At 44.2% G+C, this 19180-nt stretch overlaps 2 protein-coding genes across 2 annotated transcripts in view; one reads left to right on the top strand and one right to left on the bottom strand.

The window, feature by feature from the left end:
• Window positions 1-10303, top strand: part of mto1 (mitochondrial tRNA translation optimization 1) — a 30668-nt gene extending 20365 nt beyond the window's left edge. Inside the window, exons 5-13 of the mRNA XM_084171516.1 lie at window positions 1200-1498; window positions 1758-1870; window positions 1959-2149; window positions 3248-3378; window positions 3870-4074; window positions 4399-4570; window positions 5251-5360; window positions 5559-5716; window positions 10062-10303. Coding sequence (XP_084027642.1) covers window positions 1200-1498; window positions 1758-1870; window positions 1959-2149; window positions 3248-3378; window positions 3870-4074; window positions 4399-4570; window positions 5251-5360; window positions 5559-5716; window positions 10062-10235 — 1553 coding nt within the window. The 3' untranslated portion in view covers window positions 10236-10303. The remainder of the gene's footprint in view (window positions 1-1199; window positions 1499-1757; window positions 1871-1958; window positions 2150-3247; window positions 3379-3869; window positions 4075-4398; window positions 4571-5250; window positions 5361-5558; window positions 5717-10061) is intronic.
• A 99-nt stretch (window positions 10304-10402) lies between these two features.
• LOC311137174 (tectonic-3-like) overlaps window positions 10403-19180 on the bottom strand; it is a 33090-nt gene continuing 24312 nt past the window's right edge. The window contains exons 13-14 of the mRNA XM_084171527.1: window positions 11326-11463; window positions 10403-10735 (exon numbers count right to left, since the gene is read on the bottom strand). Of these exons, the coding sequence (XP_084027653.1) occupies window positions 10499-10735; window positions 11326-11463 (375 nt within the window). The 3' untranslated portion in view covers window positions 10403-10498. The remainder of the gene's footprint in view (window positions 10736-11325; window positions 11464-19180) is intronic.

Below are 19180 nucleotides of genomic sequence, written 5' to 3'. Positions count from 1 at the left end.
GCGGTACCACATCCTGAAGTCGCAATGAATTGTGGTTTGCTTACAACCAGGAGATGTAGATGGCCCGTTTCTACCGGTGAGATGCAGAAAGGCTCGTATTTGCGTATAGTGAGGAAATTCTTGATTTTTATGACACATGTTAATAACATATTAGTGGACATATACAGTGAAAGAGCAACGGTAAAAATGTCCCTTAACAGAACTTTGCCTACTGACTAATAATGAATTATATCAGAATAGAGAGACTGAAAACAATAATTGTTAAAATATGGAGAGTCAGTGTACAAAACATTAGGAACACCTTCCTAATATTGAGTTGCACCCCCTTTTGCCCTCAGAACAGCCTCAATTCATCAGGCCATGGACTCTACTAGTTGTCAAAAGCGTTCCACAGGGATGCTGGCCCATGTTGACTCCAATGCTTCCCACAGTTGTACCAAGTTGGCTGGATGTCCTTTGGGTGGTGGACTATTCTTGATGCACATGGGAAACTGTTTAGCATGAAACCTTGCAGCATTGCAGTTCTTGACACACTCAAACCGGTGTGCCTGGCACCTACTACCATACCCCGTTCAAAGGCACTTAAATATTTTGTTTTGCCCATTCACTCTCTGAATGGCACACATACACAATCCATGTCTCAAGACTTAAAAATCATTTGACGTGTCTCCTCCCCTTCATCTACACTGATTGAAGTGGATTTGACAGGTGACATCAATAGGGGATAATAGCTTTCACCTGGTCAGTCTGTCATGGAAAGTTCCTTATGTTTTGTACACATGTAAATGTCTCGATCTGAGTTGACTTTTTTTTTTTTTTTTTAACCAAATGTATGTTTTTTTCTTTTCTCTCTGCTGTGATATAATTCGAAAGATCTTCTTTAAACCATATTATAATCCCTCCTGAACCTCAGCCACATTTTACATGTGGATGTTTCACTTAAGGTACAGTAAACTCCCTATAATTTTTGGGAGAGGATGTTTTCTAAATCTCCTCGACTCGCTGTTTCTAGAGGTATAATAATGTCTGAACTATATACAGTATCTACAAAGTCTGTGTCTGGGCTTTTAATACCAAAGGTTGAAGAGCACAAACCCTGCATGTTATAGCAGCTTATACTTAAGGATGCTATGTTTCAAATGTTCCTTTAGGACATGTTCTCTCTCTCTCGCTCTCACTCTTCTCTCCTCTCCTCTTAGTGGATGGAAGCCACCCCATCTTGTCCAGCTCAGTGGTACTTACCACTGGCACTTTCCTGTCCGGCTCCCTCTTCATGGGCCAAACCACCTCTCCCGGGGGGAGGATGGGGGACGCCCCATCATGTGCCAGACTTTCATACACACTGAAAGAGACATTGGGGTTGAGGGTGGGTCGGCTGAGGACTGGCACACCCCCTCGGATAGTGAAGGAGTCCGTAGACCTGTCCTTGGCTCAGATCCAAGCCCCGGACAAACAGCCCACTCCCTTCAGTTTTCTCAACACGCACACCCGCTGCAAGGTAAAAACAACAAATGAGTACAAAGAAAAACTACAACTGCCAATATGCCAACATAAAACATTACACCCGGCAAATATTGTTTTTGGGTTATGATAAGGTAAAGAAGTAATACTAAGCGATTTCAGGTATTTCTAAATCTTATTCTTCAAAAACCACTGGTCAAGACATAATTATAGACAAAATGTTGCAAATGCACCTTAAATTCTCTAGAAACTGGCTGTGATGCTGATATGCTATTTGTCCATGCTATGCCCTGTAGCCAGAAGAGCAGCTCCCCTGCTATCTGACCCACACCACTCCTGGAGTGGAGACAGTGGTCAGGGAGAGTGTCCACCTCAACTGTCACATACAGCAGGACACCAAAGGTCCCAGGTACAGACACACGCAGACAGAGACACACACTCACCCACACACTGCACACACTACTTTAAACACTGCATTTTGTCTTTCCTCCTCTTAGATACTGTCCCTCCATCGAGTCGCGGGTGCTGCGGTTTCCGGGGCGACGGCACCAGGTGTGGCTGGAGCCGGAAGGTTTGACCTCTGACCTGTTGTACCCCCAGGGCCTGTCCATGACCATGCCCCCTGACCTGCAGCTCCGCCTCCTTAGGGAGATCCCCGCCTTGCACCGAGCTGAGATCCGCACTCCTGGTACGCAGCCCTATATACAGACACCCACTCTGGGTCCCAATAATCTGTCCTTTCTCCTGAAGTGTTCACTTCCAATCCAATGAGTGAGTGGGAGGAGTGCACACAGAAAAATGGTATGCAGAATCTCAGGTCAACCTATCCCCTACCCCTTGACATTTATGCACCTTCCTAGATCTGAAAGAATTGGATGGGCATAAACAATATAGTAATAGCTCCACCTAGCTAGCCTTCCTGTATGCTAAGTGGGATTTTTGCCATTTTACTTATACCCATCCAGTTCTTTCAAATCTATGAGGAGGAATCCAGAAGATAACTAACTGTTAAACTTTCAATCAGATTTAAGCGCACCTGTTCAGCTCTACTGTTGTAGTTGTTTTGTTAGATCAAGTTAGTCACAGTTATCATCAACTCAGTTGTCAGAGCACCTTACCGATCACTGCACCTGTACACAGCCCATCTGAAATTAGCCCGCCCAACTACCTCATCCCTATATTGTTATTTATTTTGCTCATTTGTACCCCAGTATCTCTATTTGCACATCATCTCTTGCACATCTATCATTCCAGTGTTAATACTAATTGTAATTATTTTGCACTATAGCCTATTTATTGCCTTACCTCCATAACTTGCTACATTTGCACACACTGTATATATATTTATTTCTGTTGTATTTTTGACTTTGTTTTGTTTTACCCCATATGTAACTCTGTGTTGTTGTTTTTATCGCACTGCTTTGCTTTATCTTGGCCAGGTCGCAGTTGTAAATGAGAACTTGTTCTCAACTGGTTTACCTGGTTAAATAAAGGTGAAATAATAAAAAATAAAAATAAAACTTAATTGACCTAAACATGTTTTAGTTCACTGCCTACAACTACATTAGCACACTCCGGGGTGTGTCATTGTGGGTGTTTTGGAGAGACTACACTATAGTTGGACTGCGCAGAACCACTGATCTACAAATCACCTTGCATCCCAATTAACTACTCATTATTATGTGAAATTACTAAAATGATTAGAGATTCTGCGTCTCACCTTGCTCAAACTGATTCCCTCAAACACTCCGATTATAACCTCCCTCCTTATCTCTCTGGATTCCAGGTTACGGGGTGCAGTACGACTTTGTGTGCCCCACCCAGCTGACCCCGTCTCTGCAGGTGAAGAGCACTCAGGGGCTCTTCCTCGCGGGTCAAATCAACGGCACCACGGGCTACGAGGAAGCGGCCGCACAAGTAGGGGTTAAATTTCTTCTAATCTGGGAACTGGGACACCAGGGTCGTGTCATTAGGGCACGTAAGGGAAAATGTTTTGAAACTTTTTGCAACTAAAATGTGCATTTCTTATTGGGCAAGTCCAGGTAGTCCCTCCCTGTTTTAGTATTTTCTTCCATTTGGTGCCTAGTAAACACAACCCAGGTGTGTGGACTCTCTGGCCAACAAATGGTGACATTATCAGAAAAGAAAACCAGCAGCACTCTAGGACTGAAGGCTGGTAGCAGAATAGCCATTTTACATGTTTAACATTTTGGTCATTTAGCAGACGCGCTTATCCAAAGCAACTAACGGTACAGTGAGTGCATACATTTTTTGTATATGATCACTGTGGGACTTAAACTCACAACCTTGGCAATGATACCGGCCGTTCGCCACACTCTTACCAACTGACCCACACAGGACCCTACAATATATGCTACAACAAACCCCTTTCTCTCCTCACTCTCCAGGGCTTGTGGGCGGGGGTGAATGCTGGTCGGACGGCCCTCTCCCTGCCGCCCATGGCGCTGTCTCGTACCCAGAGCTACATCGGGGTGCTGATCGATGACTTGGTGGGCCGAGGGGTGACAGAACCTTACCGCATGTTCACCAGCCGCGCCGAGTTCAGAACCTCCCTCAGGCCCGACAACGCAGACCTCCGTCTCACCCCCAGAGGTACCATAATGTGTGTGTGTCTGACATTACCCAACTACTGGGTGCACTTGTTTTGGCTTACATAGGGCCCCGGTTGGGTGGAGTTAGCATATTTTAGACCATTCTATTGGCCCCAAAGGGACATCTCCACCCACCCGGTCACTGGGGGAGCTAAAACAAACGCCAACTGGAGGAATTATAAGATATATTGCATCTCTGGCCATGTTCGACTGACCACAGACTGAGCAAACTTAAAGTCACCAACTGCAATGTAGTCAATCTCAAAATGCCTTGTCAGACTTTGTGGATTAATAATATTTTATGACCTTTAACCCGGTCTGCAAGGGTTTGAGGAGGTGGGCTGTGTGACTTTGCGGCGGTACGAGAAGGCGGTAAGGGTGAGGGACGGCCTCCAGGAAGCCCTGATGGCCCTGCAGTCCGTGGCTCTATCCTCCACCCGCTGGAGAGAGAAGCTGGGTAACATCAGCCTGAGTGAGAACAAGAGCGCCACCTTGAAGTGAGTAGGAAGTGGTTCAGTGGTGGGTGGTTCAGCATGCATTTACTGGGGTGCACTCAGCAGGAAACAATGTTGTTGGACGTTCAGATAGAAATATACAGTGCATTTGGAAAGTATTCAGACCCATTGACTTTTTCCACATTTAGTTACATTACAGCCTTATTCTTAAATGGATTACATGTATTTTTTTTTTGGAGGTTCCAAACTTCTTCCAATCAAGTTGTAGAAACATCAAGGATGATCAATGGAAACAGGATGCACCTGACCTCAATTTCGAGTCTCATAGAAAAGGGTCTGAATACTTATGTAATACATCTGCAAAAATTTCTAAAAACCTGTTTTCGCTTTGTCATTATGGGCTATTGTGTGTAGATTGAGGACATGTCTCTCTGCAACATTCAGCAAGGTTTGCCTACTGAATGTGGCCATGACTTTCTATTGTTCTATGTATGGGAACAGTATCTTTCAAACACATCCTTATCTGGTATTTGTGTACACACACAGGTTGTCAAAAGAGTATTGTCTGTTTCAGAATGTGGAGTCACTAACAACACTGCAACCTATGAGAAAGTGAATGCTTACTACATTTTCAAAATTCCTTTCTATTGTTTAATCAAGCAGAGGTGTATATAGTCTGCTCATCATTAACTTTTACTATACCATTTATCTTTCTCTCTCAGTGGTTTGGATCTGTTGCAATACAAAGATGTGTCCTTTGACATGTTGGCCTCTGCCTTCCCAGAGTGCCTTTCACCATATTTTGAGTACTCACAACGACTCAAGATTGAAGGTAACTGCTCTTTTTAAGTCTCAAGCAGTCTGCGTCTGAAATGGCAGTCTATTCCCTACATAGTGCACTGCTTTTGTGGCTCTGGTCAAAGGTAGTGCACAATATAGGGAATAGGGTGCCATTTCAGACACGCACTCAGTTTAGTCTGTTAAACTTTACTTTAAAACAGTACTGAACCCTCTGCCACGTGGCTTTCAGCTGTGTACAGACCCCACTGCGAGAAGCAGAGTCGAGAGATGGAGAGAATACGGAGGGAGGAAAGTCTGACTCTCCCCTCTGACATGGACTACCTCTCCTTACCAGTGTCCCTCTCTCAGGAGGTCAGAGAGATACTGGACCGAGTCAGGCCCAACACTGTGAGTCTCAGTAAAACTACAACATAAACCATCAGTAAAGTCATATCGTAAAAAAATATAATCACGACAACTGATGGAAACAGGAAGTTTCTGTAACAATTTTATAAATACCGACAGATAATGTGTTTGTTTGACATGCTGGGATATTTTTGTGTCGGTAAAATGAATTATGCTGGAAATGGTGGTGGAAAGATATACAATTGTATTTGTCACATGCGCTGAATACAGCAGGTGTTGACCTTACCTTGAAATGCTTACTTACGAGCCCTTAACCAACAATGCAGAGTTAAAAAATTATAAAAATGTGCTAAATAAACTAAAGGAAAAATAGTAACACAATAAAATAACAATAACAAGGTTATATACACTGCTCAAAAAAATAAAGGGAACACTTAAACAACACATCCTAGATCTGAATGAATGAAATAATTTCTTTACATAGTTGAATGTGCTGACAACAAAATCACACAAAAATGATCACACAAAAGTGGTCCTCTGTAGCTCAGCTGGTAGAGCACGGCGCTTGTAACGCCAAGGTAGTGGGTTCGATCCCCGGGACCACCCATACACAAAAAAAAAATATGTATGCACGCATGACTGTAAGTCGCTTTGGATAAAAGCGTCTGCTAAATGGCATATTATTATTATTATATTATTATTATGTCCCAGATGTGCTCAATTGGATTCAGGTCTGGGGAACGGGCGGGCCAGTCCATAGCATCAATGCCTTCCTCTTGCAGGAACTGCTGACACACTCCAGCCATATGAGGTCTAGCATTGTCTTGCATTAGGAGGAACCCAGGGCCAACCGCACCAGCATATGGTCTCACAAGGGCTCTGAGGATCTCATCTCGGTACCTAATGGCAGTCAGGCTACCTCTGGCGAGCACATGGAGGGCTGTGCGGCCCTCCAAAGAAATGCCAACCCACACCATGACTGACCCACCGCCAAACCGGTCATGCTGGAGGATGTTGCAGGCAGCAGAACGTTCTCCACGGCGTCTCCAGACTCTGTCACGTCTGTCACATGTGCTCAGTGTGAACCTGCTTTCATCTGTGAAGAGCACAGGGCGCCAGTGGCGAATTTGTCAATCTTGGTGTTCTCTGGCAAATGCCAAACGTCCTGCACGGTGTTGGGCTGTAAGCACAACCCCCACCTGTGGACGTCGGGCCCTCATACCACCCTCATGGAGTCTGTTTCTGACCGTTTGAGCAGACACATGCACATTTGTGGCCTGCTGGAGGTCATTTTGCAGGGCTCTGGCAGTGCAGTCCTCCTGCTCCTCCTTGCACAAAGGCGGAGGTAGCGATCCTGCTGCTGGGTTGTTGCCCTCCTACGGCCTCCTCCACATCTCCTGATGTACTGGCCTGTCTCCTGGTAGCGCCTCCATGCTCTGGACACTACGCTGACAGACACAGCAAACCTTCTTGCCACAGCTCGCATTGATGTGCCATCCTGGATGAGCTGCACTACCTGAGCCACTTGTGTGGGTTGTAGACTCCGTCTCATGCTACCACTAGAGTGAAAGCACCGCCAGCATTCAAAAGTGACCAAAACATCAGCCAGGAAGCATAGGAACTGAGAAGTGGTCTGTGGTCACCACCTGCAGAACCACTTCTTTATTGGTGGTGTCTTGCTAATTGCCTATAATTTCCACCTGTTGTCTATTCCATTTGCACAACAGCATGTGAAATGTATTGTCAATCAGTGTTGCTTCCTAAGTGGACAGTTTGATTTCACAGAAGTGTGATTGACTTGGAGTTACATTGTGTTGTTTAAGTGTTCCCTTTATTGTGGGTTCGTTTCCCAGGGGGGGCCAGTATAAAATATATATATATATGTATTCACTAACTGTAAGTCGCTCTGGATAAGAGCGTCTGCTAAATGACTAAAATGTAAATGTAAATGTAAATTTTTTTGAGCAGTGTACAAGGAGTACCGGTACCGAGTCAATGTGCAGGGGTACGGGTTAGTTGAGAAAATAAGAATAAAATAAGGGGGTCAATGCAAATAGTCTGGGTAGCCATTTGACTATAATTGTTTAGCAGTTTTATGGCTTCGGGGTAGAAGCTGTTAAGGAGCATTATGGACCCAGACTTGGCACTCCAGTACCACATGCTGTGCAGTAGCAGAGAGAACAGTCTATGACTTGGGTGGATGGAGTCTGACAATTTTTATGGCTTTCCTATCGAAGTAAACTTGGAGTCACACGATGATTTAGTGTGTGTGGTCCTCCCACTATGACTTGGGGAAACTATGCAGTTATTAGGCTACAGCTTAAATAAATTATGAACTTCACAGGGTGGTGAAAGTGCACTGTGATGAGCTTGGTGCTCCTTTCCAATAAATATCGAGGGTCTTATTCTGATGACATGATCGATGCTTGACTGCTGTTTGACAAATACAAATATTCTCGCACTTATCCATAATAATCTCATGTAGACTAGCCTATCTGCACAGCCTACCCGCACTGTATCTGCGAGCTGTTGGCTGGAGCGCACGTTCCAAGACCAGAGTAGGTACATTTGCTATTTAACGCAACAGTTTTTATGAAAACTATCACTAGTTGAAAATGTGATGGAAACGCATTCGGTACATGAAAACGTAAGCGAAAAATAATATGTTATGTGCACTACGTCATCACGCACTGATTTTTATCGGCAATAAGTCATTTTGGTGGAAACACACCACTGGTGGGAAAATTCGCAAATTTTCTTTATACGGATTTTAGAATATTTGCATGAAAATCTGTCGCCAATTGGATGGAAACCTAGCTGGAAACCTAGCTACAGCTAGTCATTTGTTTATGACAAAAAATATATAACTGACCTAGTGTGATGTAGGGCCGTGTCCGATCACTCGTACTTGCGTCCTAAATAGGTTGTTTAGGTATGCGAAAATAGAAAGTATGACCCATGTGTTTGACAACAGCTGATAATCAGATAAGGTGACTGACTGTACCAAAATGAACAAATGGTGGAAAACATAGCAATTGCGCATTTGATGACGCATTCTCAGTATGGGTGAGCCTAGTATGTTGATATTTGTATATTTATATATAATGACATGTTACACTACCACAATATAGTAAATAGATCTAACACCTTTCAGCAGAATGCCAGTGGTTATCCAAATCTTCACCTGCTAAATGAGGTATAAAAAGACATAAAAAACTGAACTTGAGCGTGCATAACTATTCACCCCCCCAAAGTCAATACTTTGTAGAGCCACCTTTTGCAGCAATTACAGCAGCAAGTCTCTTGGGGTATGTATCTATAAGCTTGGATGGTGTTCTCGGGGTGATGAGAGGTGTTGGGTTTGCGCCAGACATAGCGTTTTCCTTGATGGCCAAAAAGCTTACTTTTAGTCTCATCTGACCAGAGTACCTTCTTCCATATGTTTGGGGAGTCTCCCACATGCCTTTTGGCGAACACCAAACGTGTTTGCTTATTTTTTTCTTTAGCAATGGCTTTTTTCGGGCCACTCTTCCGTAAAGCCCAGCTCTGTGGAGTGTATGGCTTAAAGTGGTCCTATGGACAGATACTCCAATCTCCGCTGTGGAGCTTTGCAGCTCCTTCAGGGTTATCTTTGATCTCTTTGTTGCCTCTCTGATTAATGCCCTCCTTGCCTGGTCCGTGAGTTTTGGTGGGCGGCCCTCTCTTGGCAGGTTTGTTGTGGTGCCATATTCTTTCCATTTTTTAACAATGGATTTAAATGGTGCTCCGTGGGATGTTCAAAGTTTTGGATATTTTTTTATAACCCAACCCTGATCTGTACTTCTCCACAACTTTGTCCCTGACCTGTTTGGAGAGCTCCTGTTTGGTGCCGCTTGCTTAGTGGTGTTGCAGACTCTGGGGCCTTTCAGAACAGGTATATATATACTGAGATCATGTGACACTTAGATTGCACACAGGTGGACTTTATTTAACTAATTATGTGACTTCTGAAGGTAATTGGTTGCACCAGTTCTTACATATGCACGCACCAGTTTTCCATATATTTTTATTTTTATTTCACTTCACCAATTTGGACTATTTTGTGTATGTCCATTACATGAAATCCAAATAAAAATCCATTTAAATTACAGATTGTAATGCAACAAAATAGGAAAAGGGAGATTAATACTTTTGCAAGGCACTGTATAGCTTCAAAGGGGTGTTCCTTGATGAAGGCTAACAATGATTCTATAGAAATTCTAGCTATCGAAGCTATCTAGCAAACGTTGGGCTGCCCTGTGCTTAAATAGTCATGATAATCAATTATTTGTAAAATTATTTATGTTGAGCAGATTGATGTTTTTGAGTTTGACTGAGTTTAGACTTTTGTCTTGTCTTTGTAAATTAGCTGGGCGCTGCTACCCGTCTACCAGGGATGACGCCCGCTGGGATCATCCACCTTCTCAACTATGTCCTCAGGACCGGGCAGAGGAACAGACACACAGAGCACAGAAACCGATCGAGCCAAAAAGAGGGGGGAAAGGGACAGCTGTGTGCAAGCAACATACAGATATCGCAGTGAAATAATGACTGTATAACAACTGTTAAAAAATAATGTACAAAAATAAACTATGGTAGTTTTGGAAATCATCACTGTTTAATTTGGAATGACTTGAGATTTCAAACCAAACAATTATGTGCACAATTTCACTCATTTAATTATCTATTCATCCTTGCCTTACTCTGAAGCTCTCACAAACAGTACCAAACAAAATCCAACATACAAACTATCACACAAGCTAAATTGATTATCGAGTGAACATTTCTAGTTCTGTAACAAACATTTTAGTGAAACCAACCCAACAGTAGTAGTGCAACCAACATTGTATCCCACGTGAGCTTTCTGAGGTCACTACTGTTGGTGGTGACAGTCTGTCCATCCAGCTCGCCTGTCCCTCTGGAGAAGAAGTCAAACGGAAACTTCCACTTGGGCTGTGGCGTTCCCCTGGGGGGTTCTGGGTAGACAGTAGTGTCAACAAACATCACCTCTGTGGTCACAGCGAAAGGCGAGACGAGGGGACACTGAAGAGGAGAAAGACAGTGTGCAGGGGGAAGAAGGTGGTTGAGAGGGAAACAATGGGGGTTCCAGGTCATTTATTTTGCAGTGGCATATCTCAAAAGACTGCAGCTGTATCATATTAATGTGGTTCCAGAGAAGTTTAACACTTCTCCTGGCGTTGTGAGAGCTGCTCAGCACAACTACAGAAAATATCATAAGGTCATAAGCCCTTATGAGGTTTATGCATACGTTATAGGGATAGTTTACCGAAATTACACATTTCTTTCCTTGGTGAACTATCCCTTTAAAATGGCAAAGGAGGTTGGAGGACACCCACCAATTTAAACTAAATGAACAGAGACTAGAGTAGGGGTATTCAAATCTTACCCTATGAGGACCAGACTACTGCTGGTTTTCTGTTCTACCTGATAATTAATTGCACCCACCAAGTGTCCCCAGGTCTAAATAAGTCCCTGATTAGAGGGGAAGAATGGGGGGGTAAAAAGCAGTGGAACTGGATTCGAGGTCCAGAATTGAATTTGAGGGGACTAGAGGATATGGAGAGGTTGAAAACTGCTCACCGACTCCAAGAGGAGACATGCTTGACCCTTACCTTGACCCTCTGACAGTGGAAGAGGTATTTGGCCCCTAGGATGTACTTCTGGGGAAAGACCAGGAGACCTGTCTGAGCCCACAGCACCTGGACAGACAGGGAGTGGGGGAGGAGACACCCGGACTCACACGACGACTCCTGAGACAGAGGGAAGAGAGAAGACATTTATACATGTACATTGAATGTGTAGAAAAGCCCCCTGTTGAGTGACAATCTTCTGTGTATTGCGCAATCTCCGGTTGCACACGGCCTTGCACTCCCTCTCGTGGCTTCACAGACTTTAGTTAATCTGCGGCATTCCACCTGATGCAAGCCTGCATCTGATAGCAGCTCCATTTAGGGATGGCCCTTGCTATCCGGGATCATTGGAACTTCCCTACCCCACTGACATTTAAAATGGTTAGGACTGCCCGTTCCATGATCTCGCCATCACGGTTGACAACTCCGCTGTGTCCTCCTCCCAGAGTGCGAAGAGCCTAGGCGTGACCCTGGACAACACCCTGTCGTTCTCCGCCAACATCAAGGCGGTGACCCGCTCCTGCAGGTTCATGCTCTACAACATTCGGAGAGTGCGACCCTGCCTTACACAGGAAGCGGCGCAGGTCCTGGTCCAGGCACTTGTCATCTCCCGTCTGGACTACTGCAACTCGCTGTTGGCTGGGCTCCCTGCCTGTGCCATTAAACCCCTACAACTCATCCAGAATGCCGCAGCCCGTCTGGTGTTCAACCTTCCCAAGTTCTCTCACGTCACCCCCCTCCTCCGCACACTCCACTGGCTTCCAGTTGAAGCTCGCATCCGCTACAAGACCATGGTGCTTGCCTATGGAGCAGTGAGGGGAACGGCACCTCTGTACCTTCAGGCTCTGATCAGTCCCTACACCCAAACGAGGACATTGCGTTCATCCACCTCTGGCCTGCTGGCTCCCCTTCCTCTGCGGAAGCATAGCTCCCGCTCAGCCCAGTCAAAACTGTTCGCTGCTCTGGCACCCCAATGGTGGAACAAGCTCCCTCACGACGCCAGGACAGCGGAGTCACTCACCACCTTCCGGAGACATTTGAAACCCCACCTCTTTAAGGAATACCTGGGATAGGATAAAGTATTCCTTCTAACCCCCCCCCCCCCCCCCCCCAAATTGTAAAGTGGTTATCCCACTGGCTATAGGGTGAACGCACCAATTTGTGAGTCGCTCTGGCTAAGAGCGTCTGCTAAATGACGTTAATGTGCCCTTGAGCAAGGCACTTAACCCTAATTGCTCCTGTAAGTCGCTCTGGTTAAGAGCGTCTGCTAAATGACTAAAATGTAAATGTAAAAATGTTAGGTAAGGGTTATGGTTAAGGTTAGGGACATCCCAAGGATCCCGGAGAGCACTAACCATTTAGGGATGGTTTGAAAAATGTACAGAATGGGGACCTGGAGGAAAATGGCGGGAGGGTCATGCTTTTTCAACTTCAGTCAGGGGGAGGGTTTAGTATTTTTTCAATCTAATCCAGGGGTCATGTAATTGATGAAATGTCAATATTTCAGAATAAGTTACTTATTCGGCTATATATCGATGTGTGCCCGATGCCGCCCCTCATCTCTGATTCTCTGCTGGGCGTAATATCAAGTGTGCGTATAGGCTATTTAGTGTGGTCTCAATCAAATGATCCATAGGCCATGCTCGGAGAAGCACAGTGCAAAGTTACACTACATTGCCAGAAGTATGTGGACACCTGCTCATCTAACATCTCATCCCTAGATCAGGGGCATTAATATGGAGTTGATCCCCCCTTTGCTGCTATAACAGCCTCCACTCTTCTGGGAAGGCTTTCCACTAGATGTTGGAACATTTCTGCGGGGACTTGCTTTCATTCAGCCACAAGAGCATTAGTGAGGTCTGGCACTGATGTTGGGCGGTTAGGCCTGGCTCGTAGTCGGCGTTCCAATTCATCCCAAAGGTGTTTGATGGGGTTGAGGTCAGGGCCCTGTGCAGGCCAGTCAAGTTCTTCCACACCGATCTCGAAAAACCATTTCTGTATGGACCTTGCTTGTGCACGGGAGCAGTGTCATGCTGAAACAGGAAAGGGCCTTCCCCAAACTGTTGCCACAAAGTTGGAAGCACAGAATCATCTAGAATGTCATTGTATGCTGTAGCATTAAGATTTCCCTAAACTGGAACTAAGGGGCCTAGCCCGAACTATGAAAAACAGCCCCAGACCATTATTCCTCCTCCACCAAACTTTACAGTTGGCACTATGCATTGGGGCAGGTAGCGTTCTCCTGGTATCCACCAAACCCAGATTTGTCCGTCGGACTGCCAGATGGTGAAGCGTGATTCATCACTCCAGAGAACGCGTTTCCACTGCTCCAGAGTCCAATGGCGGCGAGCTTTACACCACTCCAACCGACGCTTGGCATTGCGCATGGTGATCTTAGGCTTGTGTGCGGCTGCTCGGCCATGGAAACCCATTTCATGAAGCTCCTGACGAACAGTTCTTGTGCTGACGTTGCTTCCAGAGGCAGTTTGGATCTCGGTAGTGAGTGTTGCAATCGAGGATAGACGATTTTACGCGCTTCAGCACTCAGCGGTCCCGTTCTGTGAGCTTGTGTGGCCTACCACTTCGCGGCTGAGCTGTTGTTGCTCCTAGACGTTTCCACTTCACAATAACAGCAGTTACGGTTGACCTGGGCAGCTCTAGCAGGGTAGAAATTTGACGAACTGACTTGTTCGAAAGGTGGCATTTGAAAGTCACTGAGCTCCTCAGTACGGGCCATTCTACTGCCACCGTTTGTCTATGGAGATTGCATGGCTGTGTGCTCGATTTTATACACCTGTCAGCAACGGGTGTTGCTGAAATAGCCAAATACACTGAATTTAAGGAGTGTCCACATACTTTTGGTGTATTTCTAAGAAAATGCACGTCTTTCTCGAGTCTTTTGCGCTGCTGGGATGGTGTAAAAAAAACTAGGCTGCATTACACACTGCAATAGATATTCCAACCCTGATCCCCGGGTTGCTCTGCTCTTGTTGATCAAAACCTTTTTTTGTGCTTCCTAAACAATGGCTGTGCTGTGTAGGCCTACGATGGCAGTTCAGGAGGAGAGTCGAAGGCTTTTCCTCTTAACTTTTTTGATTAGGCGGTCATGTTCAGTTTGAGGAGAGAGCGAAAATGAGGTGGACCTGAAGTCAATTTTGATAGCTTGCTCCTGCTATAATTGATTTGAATATAAACAAAATGTTTCTTGCCCATGATGTATTTGTCAGAGTTGATGACCTCACAATAAGCCAGATAATTTACATTATGGTGCTGAAACTTGAAGCGGCAGCTGCGGCACAATCAATCGGAAATGGACAGCTAATGGTGCTGATAATAGGCAAATTCGAGTAGGCATAATTCATTTAAACAGTCTTCATTTTAATTTGACTTTACTAACAACTTTGTGTTGGATACTTTTTTGTCCTGTTTAAAAATAAGAGGTAGGCCTACCTGTTTGACAGATTAAATGAAGTTATAGGCTGCTATCCATAGATTTGTCTGCCAATTCCGCCACCCACCATGCACTTTTTAAATAGCCTACCTCTGTGTCAGTGAATGGCTGTTAAGACGTGACTCCGATGCATATGGGAATATCTTTGTTTAGTTTCTTTGACATTCAGAGGCTGAGCTATAACATTCTATAGCCGAGGAGACAAAAAATGTACTTTGCTTGGGAAGAAATCTAATTCTGTTACTATCAATTGATTAAGCAATTTACTTTCTGTACAATATAAGATGTTTAAACCCAGACAGCTTTTAGGGAAACACTGATGACCTTCTCTTGTTGGGTTAAGCCATGGAAGAAGAGTAGCCAGCAGTTAAACCTCAAATTTTTCTGCGTCGGTTGGCCTACTCTGTCTGGGGTGGAAAGGTAGGCCTAATTTTTGAAAGTACCATGCTCAGATTCATAATGACATCTCAGATTTAATTATTTGCAAACAGGGACAGTTTTGTTGCAAACAAGACACTGATAAGATGAACGCATAGGCCTATCTCTCTGTCCATTCTTAGCCTGTAATTTCAGTAATTTGTGTATTAAAAAAGATTCTGCAAAGGTCTCCAGTCATGTATAATGACGTAGAATTGCATGAAATGTTTATAAAAGGCAACTTTTTCTCTGACTCGCAAATACCATGATAGATTCATGCTTTTACTATAAAGGAGATCTTTCTACCCCTATTCTTGTCCACGGGGGTCTGCGAACCCACTACTTTCTGGCCCTGCGTGCGGCAGGTAGCTTAGTGGTTAAGAGCGTTGTGCCAGTAACCGAAAGGTCGCTGGTTCTAATCCCCGAGCCGACTAGGTGAAAAATCTGTCTGTGCCCTTGAGCAAGGCACTTAACCCTAATTGCTCCTGTAAGTCGCTCTGGATAAGAGCGTCTGCTAAATGACTAAAATGTAAATGTATCAAAATTCCTGCGTTGCCATGCAATGCTTCCAGGACGAAGAACAGTTTCTAAAACTGCACACCTAAGTCTCTGGTCTGTCCTAGGAGAGAGGGTTAACGGTAGGCATGTTCTCTGCTATCCACTTTGTGTTAATTATTATTTTGGGTATAGGGGAGGGTCACTTGTTTTTTTTCAAGCATTTAGGGAGGGTTTAATTAAAATATATTTTGCTGTAGGGAGGGACATCCATTTTCATTTTGGAGAGGTCCGATTTTCTCCAGGTAACCCTTATTATAAATAATGTACACTCCCTTATTGTTTTCCCTTTATATTATTGTGTTGTGTACACCAATGTGCGTAACTGCTAAAGTAAATTCATGACCTTGTATTGGTTGTTACTGTGATGACAATTAAGCACTATCTGTTATTTACCTTGTATAGAAGTTTCTGCTAATTAGCCTGCTACTTGCTAGGTCGTCATATGCTGGCTTAGCTTATTCCTATATTGAGACACTACCTGTATTTCGGCATTACTGCCTCCCGAGGTTCATAATTAATGTGAACATTTCAGTATTTCCTATACAGTTGTTCTGAATTCTATTTCTGTATGCAACTTCACCATATAGTTAGGTTATTATAGCCTTATTGTCCCCCACGATGAAATCGGGGAGGGGACTGTCGATCTGTCTCCATCCGTTCGTTCGTACGTTAGTCACACACGATATCTGACAGCACTGAGCCGATTTTGACTAAACTTAGGTCAATGAAGCGTCTTGCCATAGAGATCCAGCATTTACAAAATTACACTGATTGGCCTAAGGTGGGAGCTATAGTAATTAACAGAAATGTGTTAATCACATGCAATCTCAATTGTCATTCTCTGCCTTTATTTGTGTATATTTACAGTGCTTAAGCCATGATCAGCTTTAATATTGCAGATAGATTGTGGCTTCGGTCAATGTAATTATCTGCATAATTTCCAATCCCCCATATTTTTGCTGGGGAGTATTTCTGTCTGCAAAAAGCCCTTTTGTGGGGAAAAACTCATTCTGATTGGCTGGGCCTGGCTCCCCAGTAGGTGGGCCTGGCTGCTAAGTGTGTGGGCCTATGCCTTCCCAGGCCCACCCATGGCTGCACCCCTGCCCAGTCATGTGAAATACATAGATTAGGGCCTAATTGTGACCCGTTTCAGGAAACTAGGCGTATATCGCAAGTCACGACTTCACAGGAGAGCCATTTGAATTTTAAAATGTTTTATAATCAATGTGCTTTTTGGCAGAAATGCCTTCTGGAACATTTGAACTTTCATGCCTTAATAATAAACTTGTAGGCCATCTGTAAATACAAATAAAGTTGTTAAATTACAAGCCTAGTCAGTTTAGCCACAGAAATAGACGGGAACCTTCCCGCTAGCCATGATTGGCTGAGATAATGAGTGGGCTGGACATGCGTTTCAGATTGGTCTGCGGTGTAGCAGCTTGTGTCTATAAAATGAGCTGCTCGTTATGCGTAGATACTCCTTTCTACTGCAGTTTTTTCGAAAGATATAACGTTAGTCATGGAGAACTGCAAATATGTTGCTACTGCGCTCAATAACATTTCTGCCCCGAATTTATCAGGCGCTATCAACAAAGGTCAGTGGGAAAAAGTTGTGATGGACTACTTTCTGGAGGACGATCGTGCCATGCTGACTCACTCTGACTCTGAAAATGAATCAGACGATGAGGAAATCCCAGATTCAGGTAAAATCATTTTAATTGAAGAAGACATTGTAGTCTTCTGATGACAGTGATGGGGAAGAAACGGCGATCAACAGTGTTGTCACGGAAGAAGTTGACCGAGTTTTGAAATCAGTGGAATGTCTGGTAGAAGCAGAGTATGATAAGGAGATGAATAGAATTCTGCCGTTTGATTGGAAATGCATAGGGGGTTGAAAAGAGAACACAGAAGGCTGATGATTCTAATGGCATTGCACACACTCAGTGTGAACCAGAGTGACTTGACACAACGGGCCAAGCAAGCTGTACAAACAAAACGGAAACGACACAGGACGTCTTATTTAATGAAAGCGGTTGCAGTGAAGCGTTCATCCATGTATACGGGTAAGAGTCTAGCTACAGTTTCAGATATTATGCCATTTTCGCATTGCTAGTTATAGCCTAATGTTTCGCTAGCTAACATTTTACTTATTTGGTTAACTTTAGCTAGCTATGACAATCAGTTTGTATTGCTAGTACTCTATGGATTGGGATTGTGTTTAATTGTTTAGCTAGCTAGTTACATGTCTAAACAAAAGTCCAAGTTAAAGCTTACTGTTAGCTAGCTAGCTGACGACCCATCAAGTTAGCCAGGTGTGTCTGATGGTGATTACGGCTATCTATTGTATAATAATGCTAAAATATTTGTATCTGGAATTTGTCTTTCACCATCAGTAGAACACGCCTGACTCTCCTCCACCAGTCATACAAGGAGAATGGTCTGATGCCTCCCATCAAAAAGAGAGCTGGCCCAAGCAAGCACAGGTTACATCTGAAGCACGAGGACTTGCATCGAGTGGTTAACTTCATCAACAACTACGCAGAGGATAATGCAATAGTATTACCAGGACGCCACCCACCCAGGACACAAACACTTTGGTGGAAAGCTCAGATCAAGCAGTACTAGCACTTCAGGTGAATATCATTGCATTGTATGAGGTTATTCTTCTTATCTAAACTTGGGAGGTGAATTGATGTTGTGCAAGGTTGTAATGTCTTCTCATTTTTTGTTTTGTTATTTCCTGTTTTACAGCTTCGATGCTCTGGAGCCTGGTGTTGTTGCCAAGGAGCGTTCGGAGTCAGTCAGGACCAGGTTTCAGCTGCTGCGCAAAGCTGACATCCTTCCTCCCATAGATGGTCTGTACAAGCACCACCCGGACTGGACACAGCTAGACAAACTTATCTTTTTGAGAAGATCAGGGAGTTTTGCGACGTAGAGGCTATGGACATCACATGCCCTGCGCCAAAGAAAAAGGGCAGGACAGAAACAGGCTCTCCGAATATAGATTCCCTTGTTCATGCGTGGTTCGGACAGACCAGTCATCAGCACTATCTTCAGTACCTCTATTCAAATGACTCTCTTCTAACACACACACGTCTGGACACTTTCTGTTTACCTTGAATTTTTCCTTATTGTAGGCTACTACTTTTACCACTTTTAGTCTTAATCTTTACTACACGACTCACTGTTTAGCACATGACCTCACATGTGAATCCTTAAAGAGATGGGTGGGGATGGCTTAAGAGGGTGTGAACAATGCTGAATGGGTGTAGACAAAGGAGAGCTCTCCAGTAGGTACCAAAACATTCAAAAGGCCATTTTCTCAAAAGTGAGTTTACAAGTTTATCAACATTCAAAGCAGAATTACTTTCCCATTGTTCCTCAAAAATGCAGTGTATGATATACAGTGGG

The sequence above is a fragment of the Coregonus lavaretus genome (genome assembly GCF_964263955.1).
Source record: "Coregonus lavaretus genome assembly, chromosome: 1".
NCBI lineage: Eukaryota > Metazoa > Chordata > Actinopteri > Salmoniformes > Salmonidae > Coregonus > Coregonus lavaretus.
The sequence above is the reverse complement of the archived record's forward strand: the minus strand, read 5'-3'. Positions and strand labels throughout refer to the sequence as shown.